The 23696-nt window shown below is 41.8% G+C and overlaps 1 protein-coding gene across 1 annotated transcript in view; it reads left to right on the forward strand.

The window, feature by feature from the left end:
- Positions 1–23696, forward strand: part of spata5 (spermatogenesis associated 5) — a 122945-nt gene that overhangs the window by 6217 nt on the left and 93032 nt on the right. The window contains exons 8-11 of the mRNA XM_042418430.1: positions 211–334; positions 6394–6495; positions 6809–6962; positions 19325–19479. Of these exons, the coding sequence (XP_042274364.1) occupies positions 211–334; positions 6394–6495; positions 6809–6962; positions 19325–19479 (535 nt within the window). The remainder of the gene's footprint in view (positions 1–210; positions 335–6393; positions 6496–6808; positions 6963–19324; positions 19480–23696) is intronic.

Below are 23696 nucleotides of genomic sequence, written 5' to 3' on the forward strand. Positions count from 1 at the left end.
ACTGCAGCCCAATAAATTCTAAAGAAGGAGAACATAAAGAACTGTTCAAAATGAATAAATAAATCAAAACATGCACGTACAACTGCTACAGCATATGATTTTCATTCTTACAGTCTTGTTGGTTGTGTTGACCACTTTGTAACGTAGAGTTACAGTGTTTATATAGTGTTTGTCTGAAGCATTTCTCACATTTTCTTCTTGGTTTTACAGGCAACCTGCGATAATCTTTATTGATGAGCTGGATGCTTTGTGTCCAAAGCGAGAGGGGGCGCAGAATGAGGTGGAGAAACGAGTTGTCGCTTCTCTCCTGACTCTGATGGATGGGATTGGTTCAGTAAGTATCCCTTGAAGGAAACCCTATTCCCTTATACCACAATATGTTATGTTAACTATTGATTCTTAGGTTAAAATAGTGGCACTGCAAACAACTAGAGGTACTTAACCCTAAATCCACTTATTATATGCACAGTCCTAGAAATTCTGCCCTATAGATCTCCCCAAATCTTTAAAAATGTATGACGTTGTATGGTCTTCCGCTCCCTTAAAATCCATTACTCCATCTAAACCGAAATGGACAGCTGCATGTCTTTTTCCATCAACCGCGGCCTTTTTGTATCACGATCATTGTTGAGATACAACTGCTTGTTCAACAGACACACAACTTAAGAGCATGGCCTTCAGCGGCAGAATGTGGCTCTGTCAGGATATGTCCTCATTGGAAATGCAGATCGTCATGCAGAAACCATCTCTGCATGCTGGACGCCCTTTAGACACTGTGGGCTGTGTCTCTGGGGTGTCGTTTGTCTGCAGACTGCTCTTTCAGTGCCTGATGAGAAAAAAGATCAACCCCCCCACCCCCCACCCCAACCCCCCCAGCACACACACACACACGCCCAATGGGAGCCTGGGAAACAAATCACCTAAGGATGCTATGACCTGCCAATTTGGCAAAACTTTATCAGCAAAGAAAAGAGCCCACATTTGAATTGGTGATATTACACAGATGCACTCACTGTCTCCCAGTTCCCCTCCTGTCTGTTTTCCAGACCGGAGGATCCAAGGTCATCAGCACTGATTGGTTTATGTAATGTGGAGTCTGTGGAGCGCTTCCTGCTCCTTAGCATACTTGCTTGCACTGTAAAGGCCAATTCATACTTTCCGCAAACCGGCGTCCATGGACAGCTGCGGTCTTGTGGATGCACACGCGGTTCCATTCATACTTTTTTCGGAGGTCTGCGGACACAGACACATTCCACATGTGCCCGCTAGTAAACAGGGTTGCAGCGTGATAACTTTCCAGAGTTGTAAAATGCACTCTGTGAGTATCACAAACCGCTGTGCAGTGTTTTTTTCTGATCAGCCTCTAAATGCAATAATCTGTTACTCGCTGGATCGTATTTCGTTGTCTCACTGGCACTTTAAACAACACAGCTCCTTGTATTGTTTTATACAGGGCTGTTTTCAGTCTGAATGCACCTGAGGAGTTCCTGTATGTTGCTAAACAACAAGGCAAAGTCAGAAGAAGAAAAGCAACAGCTCAATGGCAATGGGAATACAGTATATAACATACAGTAGATGCAGTGGTGTGGTCTAGTTCATTGCAGCGGGTATACTGTGATGCCTCGTACAAACCCATCCCACAGTGACACCCCATACGCACCACCACACTCACTAACGCATACAATACATGCATCCACACATAATTGAGAGCATTCTGAATGACTGGGTATTCTCAACAGTTTATTATAAGCAACACAAGACTTTAACAGCCAATGACATTTACAGATCGGGAGATTTAAACACTAGACTAATTTTCAACTGTTTTGGTGTTAATCACTATACTTGGTGATTTTGCATGGCTGGAGGAGACAGTAGTTCACTGCTTTGATAGTCAGTGTTGCGCTTCACATATGGGTTCATCACAATGATCGATCTTTGGGCTTCTTAATCGTGGTCTGGATGAGAGTGGGAAAAAAATACAAAGAGGAAAGTACAGCATTTAAAACAGTATGTTCACTTATCTTCCAAACCATTGTCAAACTTAGGCTATTTATCAGTAGTGAAGGCAGAAATTACAGCGTGGGTGGGCACAGAGAAAATCAGGTAGGCCTAGCCCATCCAAGACCAATCATACTTAATAGGTTCTCGAATGCATATGTAAACCAAAATAGGCCATTATGACCATACTTGCCTGAATGCACCACAGTTTAATCATACAAGCCTTATACATCATCAGAGGTAATATTACAGGCACCAAGACGAACATTAATAGCATCGCATAGCCTGGCACGGTGGTCACACATACACACACACACACAGCTGACAGACGCAACAGTGCAGCGTATGGATAGAGGTACACCAGCACCAACATGCTCAGTAATCTTAAAAATGACACCTGAACATAACCTGGCAGGGCGGCCACATAAACCACACACATGCACACGCACATGCATACACACACAGCTGGCAGATGCAGCAACATCAGCATAAAATCCAGTTGTACACCCAACATAAAACTACCCAATAAACATTAATATTGAAATAGGCAATAGGCTACTAAAGTCTGAAATTGTAAATTAGCTTACTTTTGATGATTACAACAGGAGATAACGTGGGTTTAGTTTTGAACACTGAAATTATTTCATTATAGTGCAACGCTTCAGTCAGTTCTCTTTCAAAGGAGGGCAGGAAGAAAGAGTTCAGTTTGTATGTCATCATTGATGCTCTGATGCCAGATTTTATCTGACTGACAGTTGAAAAGAGTCTTTCAACAGTACAGCTTGTTGCTGCTGCTGACAGGGAAAGGGTTGAATTAGCAGCCACGTACATGTTGTTACTACTTGGCACTTGTTGAGGAGAAACTGGCACAGGAGTAGGTGTCTGAGTCGAGAATGATGGCTGAACTCTCTGGCTGAATTCTCTTCCTCCTGCTCCTCTCACGTCTTTTTGTGACTGCTTTGTTTCGCCATGGTTTTATCTTAAATTACATTAAAAGCAGATAGCTAGCGGACTGTAGTCTTCTGTTTCTCTGTGCAATGCTGTGCACTGAGTGCTCTCATTCTGGCATTTGCGAAATGCACTGCTGCCTAAAAAATCTGACCTATCAACATCATCATGGTAAAAAACAAGCAAGAAACAAGAATTGTTTTATTTTTATTGGTCATGTAGTCAGATAATTGAAACAGTATTCGTTGACTGCTATTCACTGGATGATCCAGTAAAAAAGGAAGTCTTCTGATTGGATTGGCCTGAGTGCCAAGTGGCTGGGCTCGGGCCCACCTAGGCTCACCCACGACTACGCGCCAGCTATGTATCACATTAAATGCAAGGGAAAGCATCCAAGAACAGCTGCAAGACAAATAAGCGTCAGAGACAGAACTTCTTAGTAAATAAAGGCTGAAAAGGCTTTTATCAACATCATCAAATTATGCATACTGAGTTCACTGCGTGTTAGCCCACAAGCCCTGGAAAAAGGCTAGAACGCTTAGAGACGGCCCAGCTCCTGTTCCACCCGGTTCAGATTCTTCTGTTTGCTGGCAGCGTCCTTGGGGTGGGGTAAAAAGGGGAGGCCCAGTATCGCTACAGAACAGCAGCATAGTGTCCGTAGGGGTGAGGTAAGAAGGGAAGGGGTGGGGTCATTACAGAGCACTAATATAATGTTCGTAGGGTGGGGTAAGAAAGGGGATGGGTGGGGTAACTAGCCTGGTAGACTACAAAGCTTTCCAAATATGTTTGTACTCAGGCATCTGAAGTGTTTTTTGCCTCCTTGCTTGCGTGACAGAGCGATGGCTTCTCATGCTGATAACCATCAAGTTACATCGGACAACAACATTGTAGATCTCTTGTGCGTGCTCACGTTATTCATAAGACCGAAACTCTTTTCACACTCAGACGTTCTGCAAGGGATGGTCTGCATGCATCGTGTGAGTGGTTGTAGGTTTTCAGGCTCACTGTGTGGGCGCTCAAGGAAATCTGTCATACCATTAACTGCTTTTTCTTCAGAAACGTTGAACCGCCTGCACAGTTGTTTCACTTGTGACTCACCGTGTCGTATGCCAGGTTTTGATGGCCAGTTGCTTGTGTCCAGAACGCTGAGATCACGAAGCATTTCACCTTCAAATGAGAGGTGCTTCTCCATGTTGTTGATCAGACTTTGTAAGAAGTGCTTTGCATTGTTTGGTGTGACATTTGCATTTGAATCCAAGAAAACCGATCCAAAATGTCCCGAAGCCTGTGCTTTCAATGCCTCTTCCGATTTCTCTCCTGGAGAGTCTTTGAATGACGCCAGCACTCGGATGATGTGTTTCAGAAACTGTTTTGCTCTCAAAAGTGTGATTGAATGGGCCTGGAGTTGCTGAGACAGGTTTGCAAGTTCAGACAATACATCATACATGAGTCCAAGGTCACACAGAAATTCCTTGCTTCTGTAAGTTTGTCTCTCTTTGCCGTTTCTTGTGTGGTCTCCCGCAGCATTTTTAAAGTGTCTGTTGAGTGCTTCATACGATCTCCACACAGCCTTTACAGCACGGAAGATGCTGGATAGCCATTGTGTATTTAAATCTCTCCGATTTTCAGCACTTATGAGCCCACTTCTTGCGCTGCTTCCAGAAGTCCCTGTGAATGTTTATTGTACTGACTGTAGAGATTGTAGATCTTCTCTGAATGCTTTGAAGTGGTTGATTAACTGAACCTCATCCACAGCATCAGATACAGCCAGTTCCAAACAGTGGTTCATGCAGCACCTTGAGTACAGACTAGTGCCCATGTTGACACCATTTTTTTCCCCTGAAGTTCAGTGAGATTGTCATGGTCAGTTTAAAGTTGGTTCATCTTAGCAAGATAGTATGCTGTTCTGAATACAGCATCTGTCTCAGCTAACACAGTCTCTGACTCAGCTCTCACCCTATTTCCATGTAAATTGTGTCCACCCTTTTCCTGAGATATTTCGTGTTCCCGTATGTCTGATGACATCAAATCTGGGTCCTCAAGGAGGCCAGGGCTGTTTCTCTGATTTTGTTAGAGCCTTAGACTCCTCAGACATGGACACTCTTTTTTTTCTGTGAGGACGCCAGTTGACTTCATAGTGCTGCAACTTAGAAGTAAACCATGTCTCCATATTTCATATCTCCTTTGGTAGTGTATGCTACAATATTATAGAATATTAATTCTACATTAATGTTAGCTAATTTTAAATTTGCAATGCTACAGAGGTACTGTTGAGCTGGGGAAATGACCATCAAGCAACTGTGTTGGTTGGTAGGTGACGTCAGCTCTTGTTCCCGGCCAAACTCAAAGCCTCCTATATGGGAAGCCACCACGTTCTGTGCTTCGTAACACAGACAAAGAGCATACAGGGTGAATTTTATAATTGGAAATGAATGGAGGAGATGCCTTCCCCTGCAAAACTTATTTTATTGCAGTTATACTATACTTGGTATTTGCAAAACAAAATCACAGTGAAAGTTCTCTCACAAAACTATATTGTTATGAATCCTTGTGCATTTTTAAATGGGTATATGGAAATCCTGGAGCTTTCTTGGGTGGGTGGGTGTACGGTGTATACCTGCTTATCATGTAGACTATTGTAGACTAATTGTAGAACACTTAGTAGACAAGACAGGCATTCCTGTTTGCTGTTTGCTTTTCTAGCACATGCGCAGTTGACGCGCTTGCTTTCCGTACAGTCCGTGCGGTCACAAATTTTAGGCTGCATGCCATGCGGCACATCTGCAGAGGGGCTGCGCAGACCCTCAAGGCCACGTGGAAGTGGAAAATATGAATTGACCTTAATTTATTTGTGTTTCAGTTCTCCGTGCAGTATTGAAAGGTGGGAAATATATTTCTTATCTTAAAGGCAGACAACCTTGAGAAACCTAGGACTGACTCAAGTTTAGCACCACACTTCAGTCAAAAATTCTCTGAGGCTTTAGAAATTTCAAATTTGTCAGGGATATGAAACACTACAACCCTGTTGGATAGAGTCACAAATACAAGGTCATCAAGTTAAATACAGGGCTGTTTTTCTTGGTTCCTGGAAAGTTGATTTTGGTGACACATCAGCAACAATCTTTCTTGGTGTATATTCTAGCTTTGCTACTAACTTTTGCAACTAGCGTTGCTAAAACAATGCTTGGAAACACATTGTAATGAATTACTTCATCATGCACCTGTATAGTAACAATGGAAGAAAATAACTGTCCAGCCAGACCTGAGCATGTAAATTGCGTCCATAACATTGAACATTCCCATAAGCTTGAGGTTCGTGAGAAACAAGAGAAAGCCTGCTACTTTGAGTCTGTATGTGTAAACATGCCACTTTAGGAGGTACAAAAAACTACAAAAACTACATTAAAACAGAATTACTAGATTGATTCTCCTCTCTTTCCTGTCCAGGAGGGTCATTCAGGTCAGCTGTTGGTCCTGGGGGCCACAAACCGACCCCACTCCCTTGACCCTGCCCTGCGTCGGCCAGGACGCTTTGACAAGGAGCTAGAGGTGCGTACTACCAGCCACTGCAGCGAAGTGGGTGGCTGCCATGTGTTTTCATTCTAGACCCTCCTGCTTGCTCATTGTGAGTTGGTCTGGTAAAAATTGTCAGACAAATGCTCAAAATGTAAATATTGGAAGATATTTGTTTGTTTGCCATCGATAATAATGAACCCACTGCTAAAAATATCTGCCAAGTGTCTTGAAGTACTCCGTCTCATTATGGTTTGGGGTTCCTTCCAGGTTTCTGCCACAATTTCTTTGACTGTAAATAAAGTGTTCAGTTGTATAACCTGTTCTGTTGTTGATTTCATGATGGCAGGTGGGAGTTCCTGGTGCTGCAGAGCGTGCAGATATTTTGCAGAAGCAGCTGAGTTTGGTACCATGCAGCGCCACCACCGAGGAGCTGACGCAGCTGGCTGACACTGCTCATGGATACGTAGGTGCAGACCTTGCAGCTGTTTGCAAGGAAGCAGGCAAGTAAAAACTGTCCAACTGTCATGTAGAAAGTCAAAATGCTTTATGATAAAAAAGAAACAGTTGTTCCAGATTTAGGGACCTGATTCATGCTCTTGATATACTGGGTTTGAACATGGTATATCTTCTCCATTTTCTTCCATCCCGTTTAGGCTCCATCACATACAAAATAAAACAAATGACCAAAAGGCAAATACACTTCCTGGATTCAAAAACAAATTACAGAAAGATTAGTAACTTTTTGAAGTTTTGAACATCAAAAGTAACATCTTAGATTTCAAAGTAGCTTTTAAAGAAGCAGTAACAAATTCCCTATTCATATGAAACTATTCTTGGAGAAGTTAGTATCATTTTGTGTATTTTTTGTTTTATGCATTATTGGCCCTAAAATTTGAGAAAGAAAAGGTTCTACCTCAAAAATCAATCTCAAACTTGGTGTCTATTATTATTGACTTCACTTACTCTGATTACTTAAAAAATGACAGCTGCCTGGCAAGGTAAGACGGTGAGATACGGTGGTAGACGTATACTCAAAAACACTTGGGCTGCTTATAGAACCTTATAATTCTAAGGTCACAATAGATTGTAATAAAGTCATGAAATCGGTGTCATAAAAATGCCACTGAAACCAAGATGAACATCCACAACCACTCAGACTATTTATGAAACATCAGGGCTGCTCTTTGCATTGATTTCTTCTTTGTGCTTCCCGAAACCAGCATGATTCTGGAAACCAAAACAAAGTCACCCAAAAATGCTCACCATCTTTTTAGTAGTTGGTTTGCCTTGTGGGCTCAGGCATCCAACCAACGAACAAATAGCATACAAATAAGAGAATGTTATTTGATTTTAGGCACATTTTAGTACTTATATTGTCTTCCTTCTATGTCTTGACCTTGCCTCTGCTTGTAGTACTCTGCCCAAACCGCACTTCCTATTAACTTATTTCTTCCAAAATGAGTTTTTAACAGTTTTTCTGACTTGCCTGAAGCCCGTTTGAACACAGAGGGCCAACCTTCCTTTGATATTTGCCAAAGAGGAAGTTGGGAATTTCAGTGGTATTCAGATCCCAGTGACTAAAACCACTGAAACCACCACTTGTTGTGAAATTCCTCTGCCCCCTCACCCCTAATGCCACAGACCAATCCACCTCACATAAAAATGCATCCAGAGGACAAGCATAGTGGCTTATATATGTGTGTATCTGCATGTGCTTGACTTTGGTTGTGTGTGTGTGTGTGATTGTATGAACACATGCACATTTGTTTTTTTCTGTGTGTGTGTGTGTGTGTGTGTGACCCCACATGCCTCTTGGGTGGTCCCAGTGCCTGGGGTACGTGGCGTATTGCATTTCCAGCTGAGGAGGGAGCTGGGGCTGCTGTGCGGAAGCACTCTGGCGAAGAGCGTGATTTACTGTCCACAGAGAGCCAGGCGTGACTGGTAGTGTTTTCTGAGAAACCTCCTCACGCCCCGGAGGGAGACAACAACCTCCCCAACCCTGTTTGACTGCTCGCTTCTCCCAAAATCTCAAAACCAAAATCACTAGACAAACACAGGCCTTCTTAAGTACGCCACAGGAGAACAGATTCAGAATCTGCATGTAGGGTTTCTTCCTGTCTTTATTTCTTTCTGTTCACGTCTTCACTTGTTCCTTCTGTTCACAGGTCTTGAATTGAAATACAAAAAAAACACAAAATTAAGTGAAATAAAATACATACATCAAGTCTTGGCAATTGCGCAACAAATTTCCTGGCATCTACATGTCATAACTTCACCTGAAATATGGAGCTGTGGCTAAAATTAGTCAGTTAGTCAATATTGTTTCACTCATTCATTTGTGTCACTTACTGTATTGTGAGACATACATTTATATTCCAAAAACCTATGAATCAGTATCATTTTGTGTCATTGCAGGTGTCGCACGACTAACTTTTCACACATCAAAGGTGAAGTATTGCACTGTGGGATAGGCAGCAAAAAACAGGGTACTTTCTATGGACATTACATTTTTTTCCACTGTGGGGAATTTTTACAGCACTATTCATCACATACATTTCACAGAACATCAGTTTATGGAAATTATAAATATCCCTCTAGCCAACTGTCTATCTCACTGTTTGTCTTAGCTATGGATGTCAACTATCTTAGCTCTTTACCCATCTAGCTTTGCTATTTATTCAGCAAATGGTGAAATAGTGTGTTGAGCTACACTATTTATTTTATAATCCAGTTCATCAGGGCTCAGTTCACTGTCAGTGTTATAAAGTTTTCACCTTCAGTTCTATGCAGAGTTTACAGTCTTTGTTGCACTGGTCGTATATAATTTATCATTGTACCTCTGTTTCTTTGTCTTTTATCAGCAGATTGCATCATTATAGCTAGTTCTATTTTGGATCAGGTTCCCGTTTGGAAAAATACCTGGATTTCTAAAACTCTGTTGTCACATAATATTTTATTAAACCTTCAATCTTACCTCCCTCTTCTTTATTAGCAAATAGCCATTTAGAAAACATTCATGTAATGTTAGCACACTTCACATTTTTTCTGTAGGTAAAAATTTAAACTTTTTTACTATAAAAGCTTGCATCAATGCTCTAAATGTTTGTGATGAAAAAGAAACATCACTCTGCAACTCGACTATGTGTTTTTGTTGTGCTACAGACCAACAGAGTTGCGACTCTTCTCAAGAAAAGTAATGTACTCGATTGAATCATGTCGGTTTCAGGAGTCTGAATCTTCCGCTTAAGCTTTCATGCTTTTCATATCAACTTTTATCAACTTTATAGCTCTGAAACATTGCCATTGTAGTTTTTAGTAATCTTAAGAACTGTTCCCAGTTGAAGGTGTTGATGCAAAGATGAAAAGTTGTAAATAGAGTTTGACTTATGGGTAAAGATCCAACCCCACCAAACACCCGTATCCCCCACACATTGCTTGCATGCACATAAATAGACGCATACAGTTGCAGAACACACACACACACACACAAACACACACATACACACATACCCACAAGCTGATATCTGTTTTTTCCTTCTTTGCTTTCATTGAAAGGAACAAAAGCCGAAGAGGCACAAAAACACATCAAGTAGGAACTGCAGTTGTTTCCTTCTGCTGCTCAGGTAACAATGAGCTGCTGGGGGAACGTACGCTCCGACGCACCGCTTCCTGAAAAATAAAAATGAGGTGACGATACCAAGGTGGCTGCGACACGCTCTGGTCACGCACAAGATCCCCACCTTGCACAGCTGCAGAAAAGCATGCACACATACACACTTATGTCTTTGACTTTAGATGCACACACACAAGCAAGTTGCTGTGGGGGTTTCACTTCCTGCCTTTAATACAATACCAACCTGCTTATAGATCAGAGAATAAGCCTATTTAAATCAAGTCTTCATCTCGAGAGAAGGGCATTTACAAGGCCAAGTGGTGGTGTTCTGTGCGTGTTTATGAGCGTGTTTGTTTGTGCATATGAATGGATGGAAATCTTGATGTCATTAGAGGAAGTTTTTGTTTGTCCAGTCAGAGAAGTACCGAGACCCAGAAACAACTTCTTGACGACAGATGTGTTATATAATCAGCACTTAATTGCAGTTGATTACAGGTCGGCCAGTTTCGAACGCAGTATAACGCAAGAGCACACTCATACCAAATCTATTAAAGTCTGTTTCATCGAGGTCACCTCAAATCCCTTTTAAGCCTCCACTGAGCACACAAATTATTAAGAAAATCTGCGCGTTACATCATGTGCACTGACCGAGGGAATCCAGGTTGAACGCCCTGACCCTTTAATGAAAGGAAAGATTTTTAAACCTGGAGAGAAAAAACTGGAATGTAACTCAGTTTTAAGAAGGCGCCGTCCTGTTTACCTGACCGTTGTAGCTAGTGGTACACCCATTTCTTACTTACTGTATGTATATTTTTTTCTGTAAAGGTAATTTTTGTGGTGCAAATGTTTCTTCTTCTACTTTCCTTTCTTGTTCATTTTAAATTTCATCTTGAAACCCCTTCTGGAGGTGTCAACCCACCGCCACTGCTCCAGATAACCTCAGAATTTAAGTATTTTTAGTGAACTTATCATGTTGGATTTCAAATTGATTGATAAAGGTGGAGTTGCTTAGAAAGTAGTGTTTGCAGTGGAACAAATGGAAAACTACACTCTGATTTTTCAGTACAAGTATCTCTACACATCAGAGTACATAATCGCATTGCAAAATTGCTTCATTGCTTCAAAATTGTTGCAGGAGAGAAAGGTCATTCTCCTGAAACTGAACTGTGGTAACCCTGAACAAGGACCTCTAGTGGGCAAATGTTATATTGCTGGAGCAAAGAAACAAAATGATAAAAGCTGGTTGCTGAAGTGATGCAGCCTAAGTGGCTTATTCCGCTTTTTTTTTTGCAAGATTTAACATGCAAAGGCTTCTTTTTCCTCGATTCTATCAGTCTAACTTTTAACAATAAGCGAGTCAGGATTTTACAAGTTCAGTAGACGAACTACTCACAGCAATTAAACCGCATCGCTCCGTCAGTCTCTGCAGTCGTGGATGCTGACCTTCAGTCAAACTCCTTCTTCCCCCTCTGAACTTATTCTGTCTGAGTGTCTGAAGTGGACATGGCTTTCATCCTAGTTTCTTACAGGCTGACAGATTTATGTACACATTAAGATGATCTGCTGGACTGTGTTAGTCACAGCAGAAAAAAAAAAGTACAGCCTGCACGTTAGTAACTCTATTTATGAAGGTTTTTCTGACAGTGTTTCTGTTGTATCTGATGTAGCTCCTCGTCATGTCGTTCTGACCGGGCTTTATGTCAGACGTGTGTCAGCATGCACACTGTTACTGGATAGCTTGACACAGATAGAGCCATTGTAGAAGTCCCATGTTTTATAGCTTGCTGACTGCAGCACTGCTGCGCCGCGGCTCCATATGTGATCCACTTGATAGTTGAAATTCAGCTGCCTTTCATCTATCAGAAGGTGCAAGGAATAGTTTGACAGGTTTCATATGTGATGAAATAATAATGTACAGAACTCAACCCTCATTACCCTTTTTGTTTTAATGCTAGATTTAATACGTAAAAACCAGCACGAGAGCTGAGCAAAGACCCGACTTTTTATTTTGTTATTCTTTATCAAATGGCTCACCGGACTTTAGTCATTTACAACTGGTTTGTACAATAAACTACAATCAACGAAATCTCAGTCCATTTACACATTAAGTGGCTGATGATTTAGGTAAAACAAGAAAGTAAAATATGCAGTAATTGAATAATAAAAAGCATAAATAAAATTGAAGATGTATATACAGTATAAAAAAAGAGAAAAAGCAGTAGCAGTTCCAAACACCAAAGGATGTGTGTCTTTTTATATGTATATTTTTTTTGCACAGGATCCCTGAAAAGATTTCCTCTTACACAACCACATAGGTGCTGATTTCCTCTGATTCCCCCCCCCCCCCCCCCCCCCCCCGAAAATGTTACATTGACCCTGTTCCCAGCTCGGCACCGATTATACAAAACAGCTTTTCATAATGAATCCCTCTAGGTGCTTTGTGTGGTATTGGCAGCTATCATGTGGTCTCGTGGAGCCTCATAGACTCTGGGCGTCTTTCTGTCATCCTGTTGGTGTTCAACTGATCTCGGCGCTAGCAGATGACTCATTTCCACAGTCTAAACAGTGCAAATTGTGTGTGTGAGTGTGCGCGTTTGCGCGAGTGTTTACGCGTGTGCGTGCTTGTTTGGTTTGTGCCACATCCGGACACACTGTTTACAAGCCTCTCTAAACAGGGGAAGCCCACTGGAACAAAAAAGGGCCAGTAAAATTGATTATGTGGAATAATAAACATACAACTCTGCATTGTGTCAGCTGAAAGCTTTTTCGGTTAGCCTCTTATTTGACGGCAAAGTTCAGGCTCGATATTTAACATCCACTCCTTCAACTTAGACTAAACGGCCTAAATGATTTACTCGGCGAGTGTGCAAAGTGATTTGGCAAACACGCTTGGTGAAAATCCCCCCAAACCTAAATAGTCAGTACTTGAGAAGTTTTAATCCAAACTATTGATCTTCCTGGCCATCAGGGAGGAAACAGCAGGAAATGAGGCCTAGAGGTTACTCCTCTTTTGTAGGAACGAGTAGGAAAAACGGCGTCAAAATCGAGCAGAGTTTTGTGTGTTTGACATAAATTCTGCAGTGGAAGACTAAATGGCCCAACCAGCGCTAAATGCTCGCTGATGTTTACAGCGGCAGCCTTGCCTTATAAAGCGCTTTTCCCGACTCGTTTGTCCTTTTAAAGACACTTTAGGAATTTCAGGACAGGTCACATAAATATCAGTCGGATCAGCATGTGAAGTTTATTTGAGGCCTCTGTTTATAAAATCCGGAAATGTGCTGCTTGTACTCCTTAACCCCGGCACTTACCTTTACTCAGTGACAGCTGTGTGTGTGTGTGTGTGCGTGCGTGCGTGTGTGTGTGTGTGTGTGTTATGTAGCGTTTACTGTATGTGCGTGTGTATTTGTGTGCACACGTTTTCTGCATGTTTGGAGTATGTGAGCACGTGTATTTGTCTTTGTCGTGTGTGTGTGTGTGTGTGTGTTTGTGTGTGTGTGTGCACTTTAAGAGCACATATTATTGCGGTGTTTCAGACTCCGGGAACAGATGTTGGGTATTGTAAATACAGGTGCAAAGAGTGCTCCGGAAGCCCCGACGAGTAATGAAAACGTTCCTGTGGTTTTGTAATGGTGTAATGCCCAAAGTATTTCACAATTCATCTGAGGACAGCGTCGCTGGAGAGCTGTGGCTCGCGGTTGTTTGACATAGCGCTACACAATACACAACACAACACAACACACAGCCCTGACTCTTCCCTGTTGAAATGTGGAATGCGTTATTGAAGTGCAGATGGATTGACACACCTTCCTAGACTCTGTGGGTGATGATCTGCTGTCTCTGACAATGGACCTCTGTAACTTTTAACCTTTGCACACATCCTTCTTCCTCCGTGAGTCTCTAATGTTGCAGTTGCATGCATGAAACACTTGTATTAAGTTTTCATACATGCTACAGCTACACAGTGCATATGATATTTTGTACAGTATTCTACAGTGTTTTGCATACCAGTTGATAGAGAGGCGTTAGTGTGGATTATAGCGCGAGTTGTACTGGATTTTTGAGACCAGTGGTGATCCCCTAAATCCGTTTTAAAGAATTGTGACCACAATACTGAGCGAATAATAAACTCGCCCTTTCTCTCCGGTGGACAAGCTATTGTTTGTGATGGCAAAACTCTTTCTCAACTACCACAAACAAATATTTGACATTTCTGCTCTGCAGATTCTTGTTTCTAATTGGCCTACAAATATGCAGATACTGATATATGTGTTGTAAGCTAATATCTGCAGATATGTCGCCAAGGCCAATTTATCGGTGGGGCTCTACTGTGGATCTTTTGTGGCAGAAGGCTTTGAGAAACATTTGGACAGCCTCTCTTCAATCCAGCATTGTATTTCAGCTCCAGAAGCTGAAATACAGTTTGAACTTCAGTTGAACAACGGCACTTTCGAGGTGTGGTGCACCTGAGAAATGTTGGTGAAATAGAGGACAAACCAAATGTTTGTAGCCCAACACCTCTCACAACACATAGACATATCATTAATCGTGTTGGTTGTGTTGTATCTTCTGTTTTTCTTGTGTTTCTTTTCCATGAACAGTGTTCAGTGGGATTTCTGACATTGGAGTATCTGGAGAAAACAAGTAAATGCATCAGATTGACACGGACTCATCATAAAATACTTGGATCAGCTCTGAGCCTGATCCCAAGCTTTTAGCTTGAGATATCAGTCTTGCTGTTGAGCAAGATGCTCAGATTTCAAATTTGCACAATTATGGCTGTAAACTTTTGTGAAAGACAACCACACAGCTCCCCAAGGTTGCGTTTTAGCACTCCCCAACCCTCGTCAATGGTATTAAAACTGATTTATGGACCACTGATGCTTGTTGAAACTTATTGTTGATATTTTCATCAAAGCTTGTGAATATTTGAGGATCCATGTGTTTGATAAAAACAGCTTGTCGGAAATTACTTGTGGTGTCATCATAGGTTCAAGTATCGGTGAGTATGATGTTTTGCATTCAGATTCTTTTGAGTACCAAAGGCAGATTTGGTGCAAGGGTCAGCGAAGGTGATCCCTGAAGAGAGGGCCTTCATCTGGGGGAGGAGGTCTTTTTTAGACCCACATAATTAAGACCACCTCTGTTGAATAACCACAAATAACTTCTTCCAGGCCAGCTTCAACTCTGTGAAATTAGTTCTTCCCTCTCTTCCATACCTAGTTTGGGCCCTGGTGTGATGTTTTGCAAATGTGCATTCTTGTACATTTAGGGGGCCCCTTTTTCTCTCAATTCCCACTAGATCTCTGGCGAATACGAAGCATTCTGGAAAGGAGGAATGCAAAAAAAGAAAGAACTAAGAAAATGAGTCCACATAAGGTTCAGATTAAATTGTGTTGTGTTCCCTCTTTTTTTTTTTTTTTTTTTTTTTCCTCCTCCCTTCCCATCGGATGTTTTCATAACTAAACCAAATGTGTGCTCGGAGTCAGCCAAGAGCAGTCAGGAGAGAGAATCCCTGAAGCAAAATGTTAAAGTCACATCGTTGAATCAAGTTTCCGCTGCCCTCCGGGCGTCCAGGCTCGACTGAAGCTCTGTGGCTTATGAACCCCATTTCCCCTCTGTTCGGGCTGTTTCTCTGTGAGGCTTGTCATTACTGCTGGCAAAGTGCTAGATTCACTGTAGACAGTTTGAGAAGATTCTGGGTGAAACATTTATTTAACATGTCAGCTGCGTTTTTCAGTCAGCGGGGCTTGTATGCATCCGTACTATTGATTAGACCCTTTAAACTAGCTGTCAGTCTATATTTACTACAATAAAAGTCAAACCCAACTTTAGGTGCTGGATAGAGGATCAGGATCTACACACTAAACCTCTGCAGAAATGCAGAGTTTCAGCACTTAATGCTCCAAACCTCTTAAAATTGTTCCACGGATAAAAGCCATAAAAGCAAACTTTTGACCCTAATAAAACATCATATCATAATCCTGCAGAATGCTATCAATGCAAAACGTTTTACTTATTGAACTGCACGTGTTCTTCGCCAGTGGCTGTAGATTTAACCTTTTTCTTGGTTGATCAAATGGTTTGAGGCTCGTGATAAATGTTTTTTAGTTTAGTTTTTTGTGGTTTTTTTATTCTATAATTATATATATATTTCTTTTTTTGTGTGTATTTGTATACAGTATATTGCCCTGGTGTGTATACATCAGTTTCTTTTTATCAGACCTTGAACATTTCAGTTCATGCTGTGTAAACTGTTCATTACATGTAGATTTCTAAATGTAGAAATGAGAAAACCCATAGAAGGCTCAATAATGGATAGATGTACGTATGCAGGTTCTTCCTGTGTGGGCCTTCTTCAGCTGTCCACAAAGCATCTTTTATCTTTTCAAACAAGATCAAGAACACAGCAGTTTCTCAGGTTTTCTTCCCTATCCCATCGTCCTCTCGGCACCGAAGGAGGAGGCGGCGGCGGCGGCCTCCACCTTCACAGGGCAGGCAGCTGATGGTTTGGGGTTAGTGCATATGGTGTTGTGGCTGGTGCTCCTCATCTCCCTCCTCGCCCCAGCTTCCTTCCACATCCTGTCCTGTCCTGCCTAGTCCCTTCTACTTGGACCAGATGTTTTTGTGCAGTCTGAGCGGCGGCAGTCTGAAGCATTAACACAGATGAAGAGCTGAAGCGTCAGCCAGGTGGAATGATGTGGATGCTTAGACCTCTGGGGATTGAGAGCGAGAAGAAGGAGGGTGGGTGGACGGAGATAGAAAGTGAAAGAGCGAGAGAAAGACATCATGCACCGGGGAGCCTGGACTGGGGAACACATTGACCTCCACTTGACGTACTCATGGAAGACAAACCTGCTCGCATTCATTGTGTTTCTCCGTCTCTTCTTCTCTTCCCCCCTCTCTCTCTCTCTCTCTCTCTCTCTGTCTCTCTCTCTCTCTCTCTGTCTGTCCCTCGCCTAGTCGGACGGGTCCTGGAAAATATAAACAGGATGCAGTCTTGTCTGATCGTAAATCCCCTCTCGTCTGCTCCCTGGCCCCCAGCCCTGGACCACGTCCGTTCCCCTCCAGCCCTCGCCACCCCAACTCCCCCCCAGCCCCCCCCCCCCCCCCACTCCCTTTTAGCTCAGAAGAGGAAGCCAAGAGTTTATGTGTGTGTTTGTGTGATGTGTGCACATGTGTATCGGGAATGGTTGTGTCTAATATACTGTTACCCTACTCTCGGGTTGGAAACGTGGTTGTGGGCTGGTTTTGTAACTACTAATCATTGCCCACAAGACCTGTCCTCCCACCTGTAGGGGTTAAATCTGCACAGCTGGATGCAAGCTGATGTACACATGGCGGCTTACGCCTCTATTTTTCTTTTCTCACACATTCTTTTCTGTCTATTTAGTAATGATTGAATGCAATATTGCAACCAGACTTACCTGCAGACCCGTTTATTCTGTAATGTGACTTGGAGGAAATTACAAGCAGTTGGTGCACTTGGCTCATGTTCTCAGAAATGGTGCAGATGTTTGCAGACATCTGACCAGCATATCAAGCTTTTTCTCGGATTTTTGAAAAACCCTCATTAGGATTACCGCAAAGTCTCCTTGAACAATACACAAATCCGAAAGAACATCCTCTCCAGCGTCACCGAGGAGGCGCTCCTGAAAGAAGTCCTTAATCAATCTTCATTTCCCTCCCTGACATAGATAACAACTCAAGTGGTTGTCGAAACAAAACTCCTATGACAGGAAGGTCACTGGTTTCAATCTGCATAAAACTGGAAGGAGAAAAGGAAGTAAGGAATGATCCCCCTTCCCTTCAACAACTGTTGCTTAGCTTCCTTTGAGCAAGGCACTCGCCCAAAGCCATGGGTATCCTTCTACCACTGTAAAACTCCATTTCTTTTCATGATATCATCAGTGTTCCTCAACATAGAAAAACTGAAATCTCCTGGGTAATTTTAACAGTTTTTTAAATGCCTCTAAATACTATACTACCCATGAGCTTTCAGCTGGCGTTGTTATGGATAAGACGCCAGTCTAAAATGATAAATGTAGCATAATATTTAGCTACTGCTAACTGTTAGCTGTGCATGCAACATATTTTAAGTTCACTGAATGAATTTTTCTTACCAAAATGCTCCTTAGGGGTGGTAGTTGACTCATCCTTAAGTTTTTATGCACACAGGTCTGTACCTTCTGAGTTTTTATTTAAATAAACAGGTTGTTATGCCTTTTTACTGATAATACAGTTTCATGTGCATTCAAGCCTGGGTAGTGCCCCAATGCCAGTCTACTAATACTGTGTATATTTGAAAAATTAACATTTATTTTGAAACCCTGGATCCTTAAAATAACTGCTCTTTGCAACTCTACTGGTGTGTTGAATAAATACATTCTTCTTCAGTGACTTTTCTTTATAAGTATGTTTTGTATGACTGTAATCACTCATCACCTCACCGTTTTTCTGAGCTGACTGTGCCCAGAACCTTTCTAATTCAACTCAGTTTCCTGTGACCTCTTTAGCAGACGAAACAAAGGCTCGTTTTTTGATATTGACACATCCGTGTTTATTCTGCCGTCTTCTTTTTGTTCAGACGCTGAAGTCTCTGAAACTGAGGGTATTCAAACCTTAAGCACTTCAATTACACTTCCCTTCCCTTCGGCCTACTCTCCTTTTTCCCCCAATAACGCAGGCCCAATTATTTTCGCCATCAAAAGGGGAATTAGTGTTCATTCTGAGATGTGAGTTCACTAGGCGTGTATCACCACAGCGTGTACAAGCCTGAATGTTTTGAGTAAAAAATTGGACTGAGTGCATGTGGGTTTGGGAAGAAAACCCTCAAGCCACAACTACACTAGAATTGCTTCTTTAGGCAAACAAACACCAGTTTCATATCCCTCTCTATATTTGGGAAGATATCTCAAATAACAGTCTTTAATCTTCTAAATGATTCACCTTCTCCCTTGTAATATGTAGGCCTGAATGACTTTTAAGAAAGAAATTAAACTTGCTGTTTATAAACTTGGTTAAGACTGATGATATTTTTTTTCCGTCTCTCTAAGCCATGATATTGTTATCTTTTTTCCGGGGGCGGGTGGGAGTCTAGTATAATTTCATATTTTTGTGCTCGCCTGTCTCGAGCTTGAAGGTTTTTGTTCCTCCTCGTACAGCGAGGTTATAAAAAGTTCAAATAATCTTGCTTTCACTTTCCCCCTGGTTCATTGAGAAATATAACAGGTAAACACTCTTTTTTTGCAGGTTTGCACGCGCTACGGCGAGCATTGGGAAGTTTCCAACAACCGTCGGACCGGCAGCTGATGGGGACGGTGACTGTCACTCTGCAGGACCTCCAATGGGCCATGTCTGCTGTGAAGCCCAGCGCCATGAGGGAGGTCGCTATCGATGTCCCCAAGGTACAGTAAAGCTCTCTCGGTCAATGCTCGCTCTCTTTCTCATTCGCTCAGGAAAGCCGACGGAAGAAGTTTGTTTTTTAAGCTCTAAACATTATGTTGATTAAAGAAAGAGTGCTTCCTTTATTGTATAAATGAAGCTGCAAGTGCACAAGTGCAGCTGCAAGTTTTGTTTTTGGGTTTTGCTCTGCAAACTCTGCCATCAGAAAATACCACCTCTAGAGCAAGAACATTTCTTAGCATCAGGAACTTTGTCAGAGGACATTTACTCCTTGTGTCCTCTGTTTGAAATGCAGGTACGTAAGGTGCCGAGTTGCGAAAATGGTTGTTTGTCCCCTGTAAAAGTTCTTGCAGTAGCTGTGAGTGTGAATGAAGGGCTGTCTGTATTTAGAGTGGTCAGGGAGCAGAAGAAAAGACATAAAATTGCAAAATTCTTTACAGTCTTAGAAAAATGACAGATATAACTCCTCCTCCCCTTGCTAAAATTTGTCCTCATTTCGTGCTCAGTTAGCCAACAGGAGTCAGCGAAGTGCAGCTGTTCAAAAGAAATAAGTAAAGACATTTTATTTATAGCACCTGTCTGGCTCAGACATCACAAAGCGTTTCTCAATAAAAGACAAATGCAACAGACATGATATACAGACACAATATGTAAGTGAAAAAATAAACAGACAAAGAAGCAAGTCTACGCAGGTGGGTCTTCATCTTAGCCTTAGATACAGAAGGCTTGAGTTTAGAAATGTTTCTCCACTGTATAAAAAACAAAAACAGAAGAAACTATAAGAAATAACTGATTTACGTTCAATTAAATGGCCATTTTACAATATTTCAAATATGTAAAACACTGACATGCCATAGAATACTCAAGGAAAGATCATACATGGGAAAAAAAAGAGAAGAATCATTAAGAGACACATGGTCTCCAAAGACTTTCCCAGCACATGCCTGTCTGGTTTATAGCATCATCTTTAATGACACAATCTGTATTGGATCCTATGTTTGTAATCAGCATTAGTTATGTCTCAGTTGCACTCAACCTTGCAATGGCCTTGGTAGTAAGCCAACTGGTTTACATCATACCGTCTTACAAAACAAATTATAAACCAAACAGCATCACTACTTGTCGCCACGAGGAAAAAACTAAAAGTTCATCAACAGCAGCCGTGGCTCCCTTTCCCCTCTAATACACATCCCCAAAGTCCCTTAACTCCTCTTTGGACCACTGACCACTGAATCACCAGTGCTTAAAAGAAGGGGTCAAGCTGAGGAAGAGTGGAAATGACCCCGTGGCCAGTTTACCCTCCGCTGAAATGAAGATGAATCACTTTGCTTTCAGCGGATGGAAGGAGAGAGAGAGAGAGGGAGGGAGGGAGGGGAGGGGAGGGAGGGATGAGAGGACAGTGGTGAGACTCCAGGATGTTTTGGAGTTTGCATGTGCAAGACATAACGGACAGGAAGAGGGCTAACATCATCCTCCACCGGTAATTGAAAGCAGATCGGGTCGCTGACGGTTCCTGCCAGCAACCAAAAAAAAAAAAAAAAAAAGAGAACGAGAGGAGGAGGAGAAGAAGAAGAAGAAGAAGAAGAAACGTCCTTCCTATCCGTTCACCCTCACCCACCTCCCCCTCCCTCCCTCCCTCCCTCTCCCTCCTCTTCGCCTCTCCGCTACACTCTGCACTGAGCTCACCCAGAGACGTTCAGTCCTTGCGGCTGGTTCCTGGAAACAAGAGAGAGGAGTGAGCTTGAGTTTGGAATTTTTTTTTTTTTTTTTTTTATCCCCCTAGCGCAGCTCAGCTGAAAGGCCAGCCGCAGAGCCCCGGACTTGATTATATCCACATGAGTGCAAACATTTGTTTCTAATCCATTTTATATAAGAAACTTCCAGTGGTGCCGGATGAATACACGCCTCAAGTTCCTCGGAAACCATCTCAGATCACGTATCAGGAGATTTCAGTTTTACAGATTATGCCTCTCAATTTACATGTAAATAAATTTAAAGTTCCTTCTTAATCCTTTGTTTATTTTGTGACAAGAGATCCTTCCTCTTTTTTGACATCTTTCTTGTTTACCCAGCATCTCTCCTTTTTTTTTTTTAAATAATCGTCTTCCACCGTGCAGTCTGGATTTAATATTTTCATTTGGCAGCTGTATAACAAGCCCATTTATTCCTCCTTTTTAAACTTACTCTTCGTCTCTCTTGAGTTTTTTTTTTTTTTTTTTTGTCTGAGAAGTCCCCCACACCCTCCTTTCAACCCCATCAAAGGGCCAGAGCCTGAGAGGCCTCTTGTAAAGTTCAGAAAACAACAGTAAAAGATAATAACTGGGTCCCGTACAAAAAGGAAGGGAGGGAAGATGAAGGGGGGGGGGGGTGGGGGGAAACACAGCACAACGAGGTGTGAGTCAAAACATCGCCTTCTAATTCCACAGACGCTTCACTCGTGACAAAAAAAAAAGCACCTTGCAATTAATGTAAGTTTATGTTGTTATTTATTACAATGACTCCATTAAGTCTGCTGCGAAAAAATGCAACAAAAAAGGGGGGAAGATGAGAGTGTGAAGTGTTGTGTTGGATGTGTGCTTCCTCGGCGGAAAGAGGTGAGTGATTGATTTGAGGTCTCAGGATGTTGTTGGTAAATTCAGATGCTGGAGGCCTATAAAGCCCCAAAACCACAATCTGGTTTAGTGAGCACGGATAGATTGAACATTTGTGTTCTGTGCCCGATGAGTGGAGTTCACCTAGAATGTGTCCACATGATAATATACACCATGAAATGAATGTGTCTACCACCCGCCCCTACTTACCACATGAACACTATTCATATAACATCAGGAAAACCTGTCTACTTAGGTGTCGTAGACCTGACCCATCTCACACGTCAACCTTCATATGAGGCCTGTTAGACCCATTAGGAAGGACGTTATCGGTGTTCATACATGTTTTCGCCTATAAAGTACAGACAATGCATACTTTACATTAATGATGACCATTTCCAGAGTACATAAGGTGTTAGACAGATTTCCTTCCTTATAGACTGCCAATGCTTTTAATTGACTTCAGTCTAGTGTGAAAATCAAATTGCAGACCCCTTAAACTAGCTTGAGTCGGACGTTTGGTACACTTATTTTTTGTTATATTAAATTAGTTTGTTGTTCTAGAATAACGCAGCTGTAAGTAAAGAAATTGAAATGTTTTTTTTTTTGGTGATGCTTTCAAGTAAACTCCAACTCCTGAGATTGCAGAACAACCCCTTTAAACACAGAAACAAAAACACGTACCTTGACGCCATCCCACCGCCCTTTGTTTGCTTAAGATTCGTCTTCTGGGTTTAATAATACACACAATATAGAGAACAACACAAAAGAGCTTGTGAAAGCGATGCTTTACAGAAACAAACTCCAAAAGTTCAGATTTTTAGAGTATCCTTGAACGCTTCAGCCACATCACTGAAAGTATGAAGGCATTATAAAAACCTTTTGATGATGTTCTTTTGGAAAATATTCTGCCGCAAGCATTCGAAACATGTATATAACATGTGTATAACATCCTCAGCTCAAGGTCCACTTACTCGCTTGTTCTGGACCTTCAACTGTTTGAAACAGCTTCATTTTTCAACTTATTATTAATGTGCTATTGGTTTACAGTTGAGATTGAAGTTATGCATTGTATCCTGGTGAAAAATGGGCACTTATATCATCTCAAAACCAGTCTAAAGCAGGTTCCAAAGTTATTTTAATATAACATAATGTGCTATAATATTGTGAAACTTGTTAAAGTTTACATTTAAATAAAGCCTCCTAAATATCACTAACCATGAATGCTTGCTATTGTACTGTAAGTACAACAACAAAACCTCTTTCATTTCAAATCCCTTCTTTGTTTCTTTGTTTTTCTGCATTCTTCATCCGTCTCTTTACCCGTCTTTCTCTTGCTCACGTGTTTCCGCCATTCCTCTTTCTTCAAAAGCCTGTTTTACTGTTTCTTTTATATCACTCCACTCTTTATTTCATTTCATTCATCTCTGCTCATCCGAAAGAGTGTTCTGGTTCGTTCACCTGCTTTTCCGACCTATCTCCTCATCTCTGCAACACTCCTCTCTCTTTCTCTCTCTCTGTTCCTCTCCTCCCCACCCCTCCATCCGCCCTTCCCTCTCTCTCTCCCTCTCTCTCTCGGCGCTGTCCATAAATTGTTCGGTATTTACAGTATGTGGCCAGACGCCAGG

This window comes from Thunnus maccoyii, chromosome 8, assembly GCF_910596095.1.
Source record: "Thunnus maccoyii chromosome 8, fThuMac1.1, whole genome shotgun sequence".
Classification (NCBI taxonomy): domain Eukaryota; kingdom Metazoa; phylum Chordata; class Actinopteri; order Scombriformes; family Scombridae; genus Thunnus; species Thunnus maccoyii.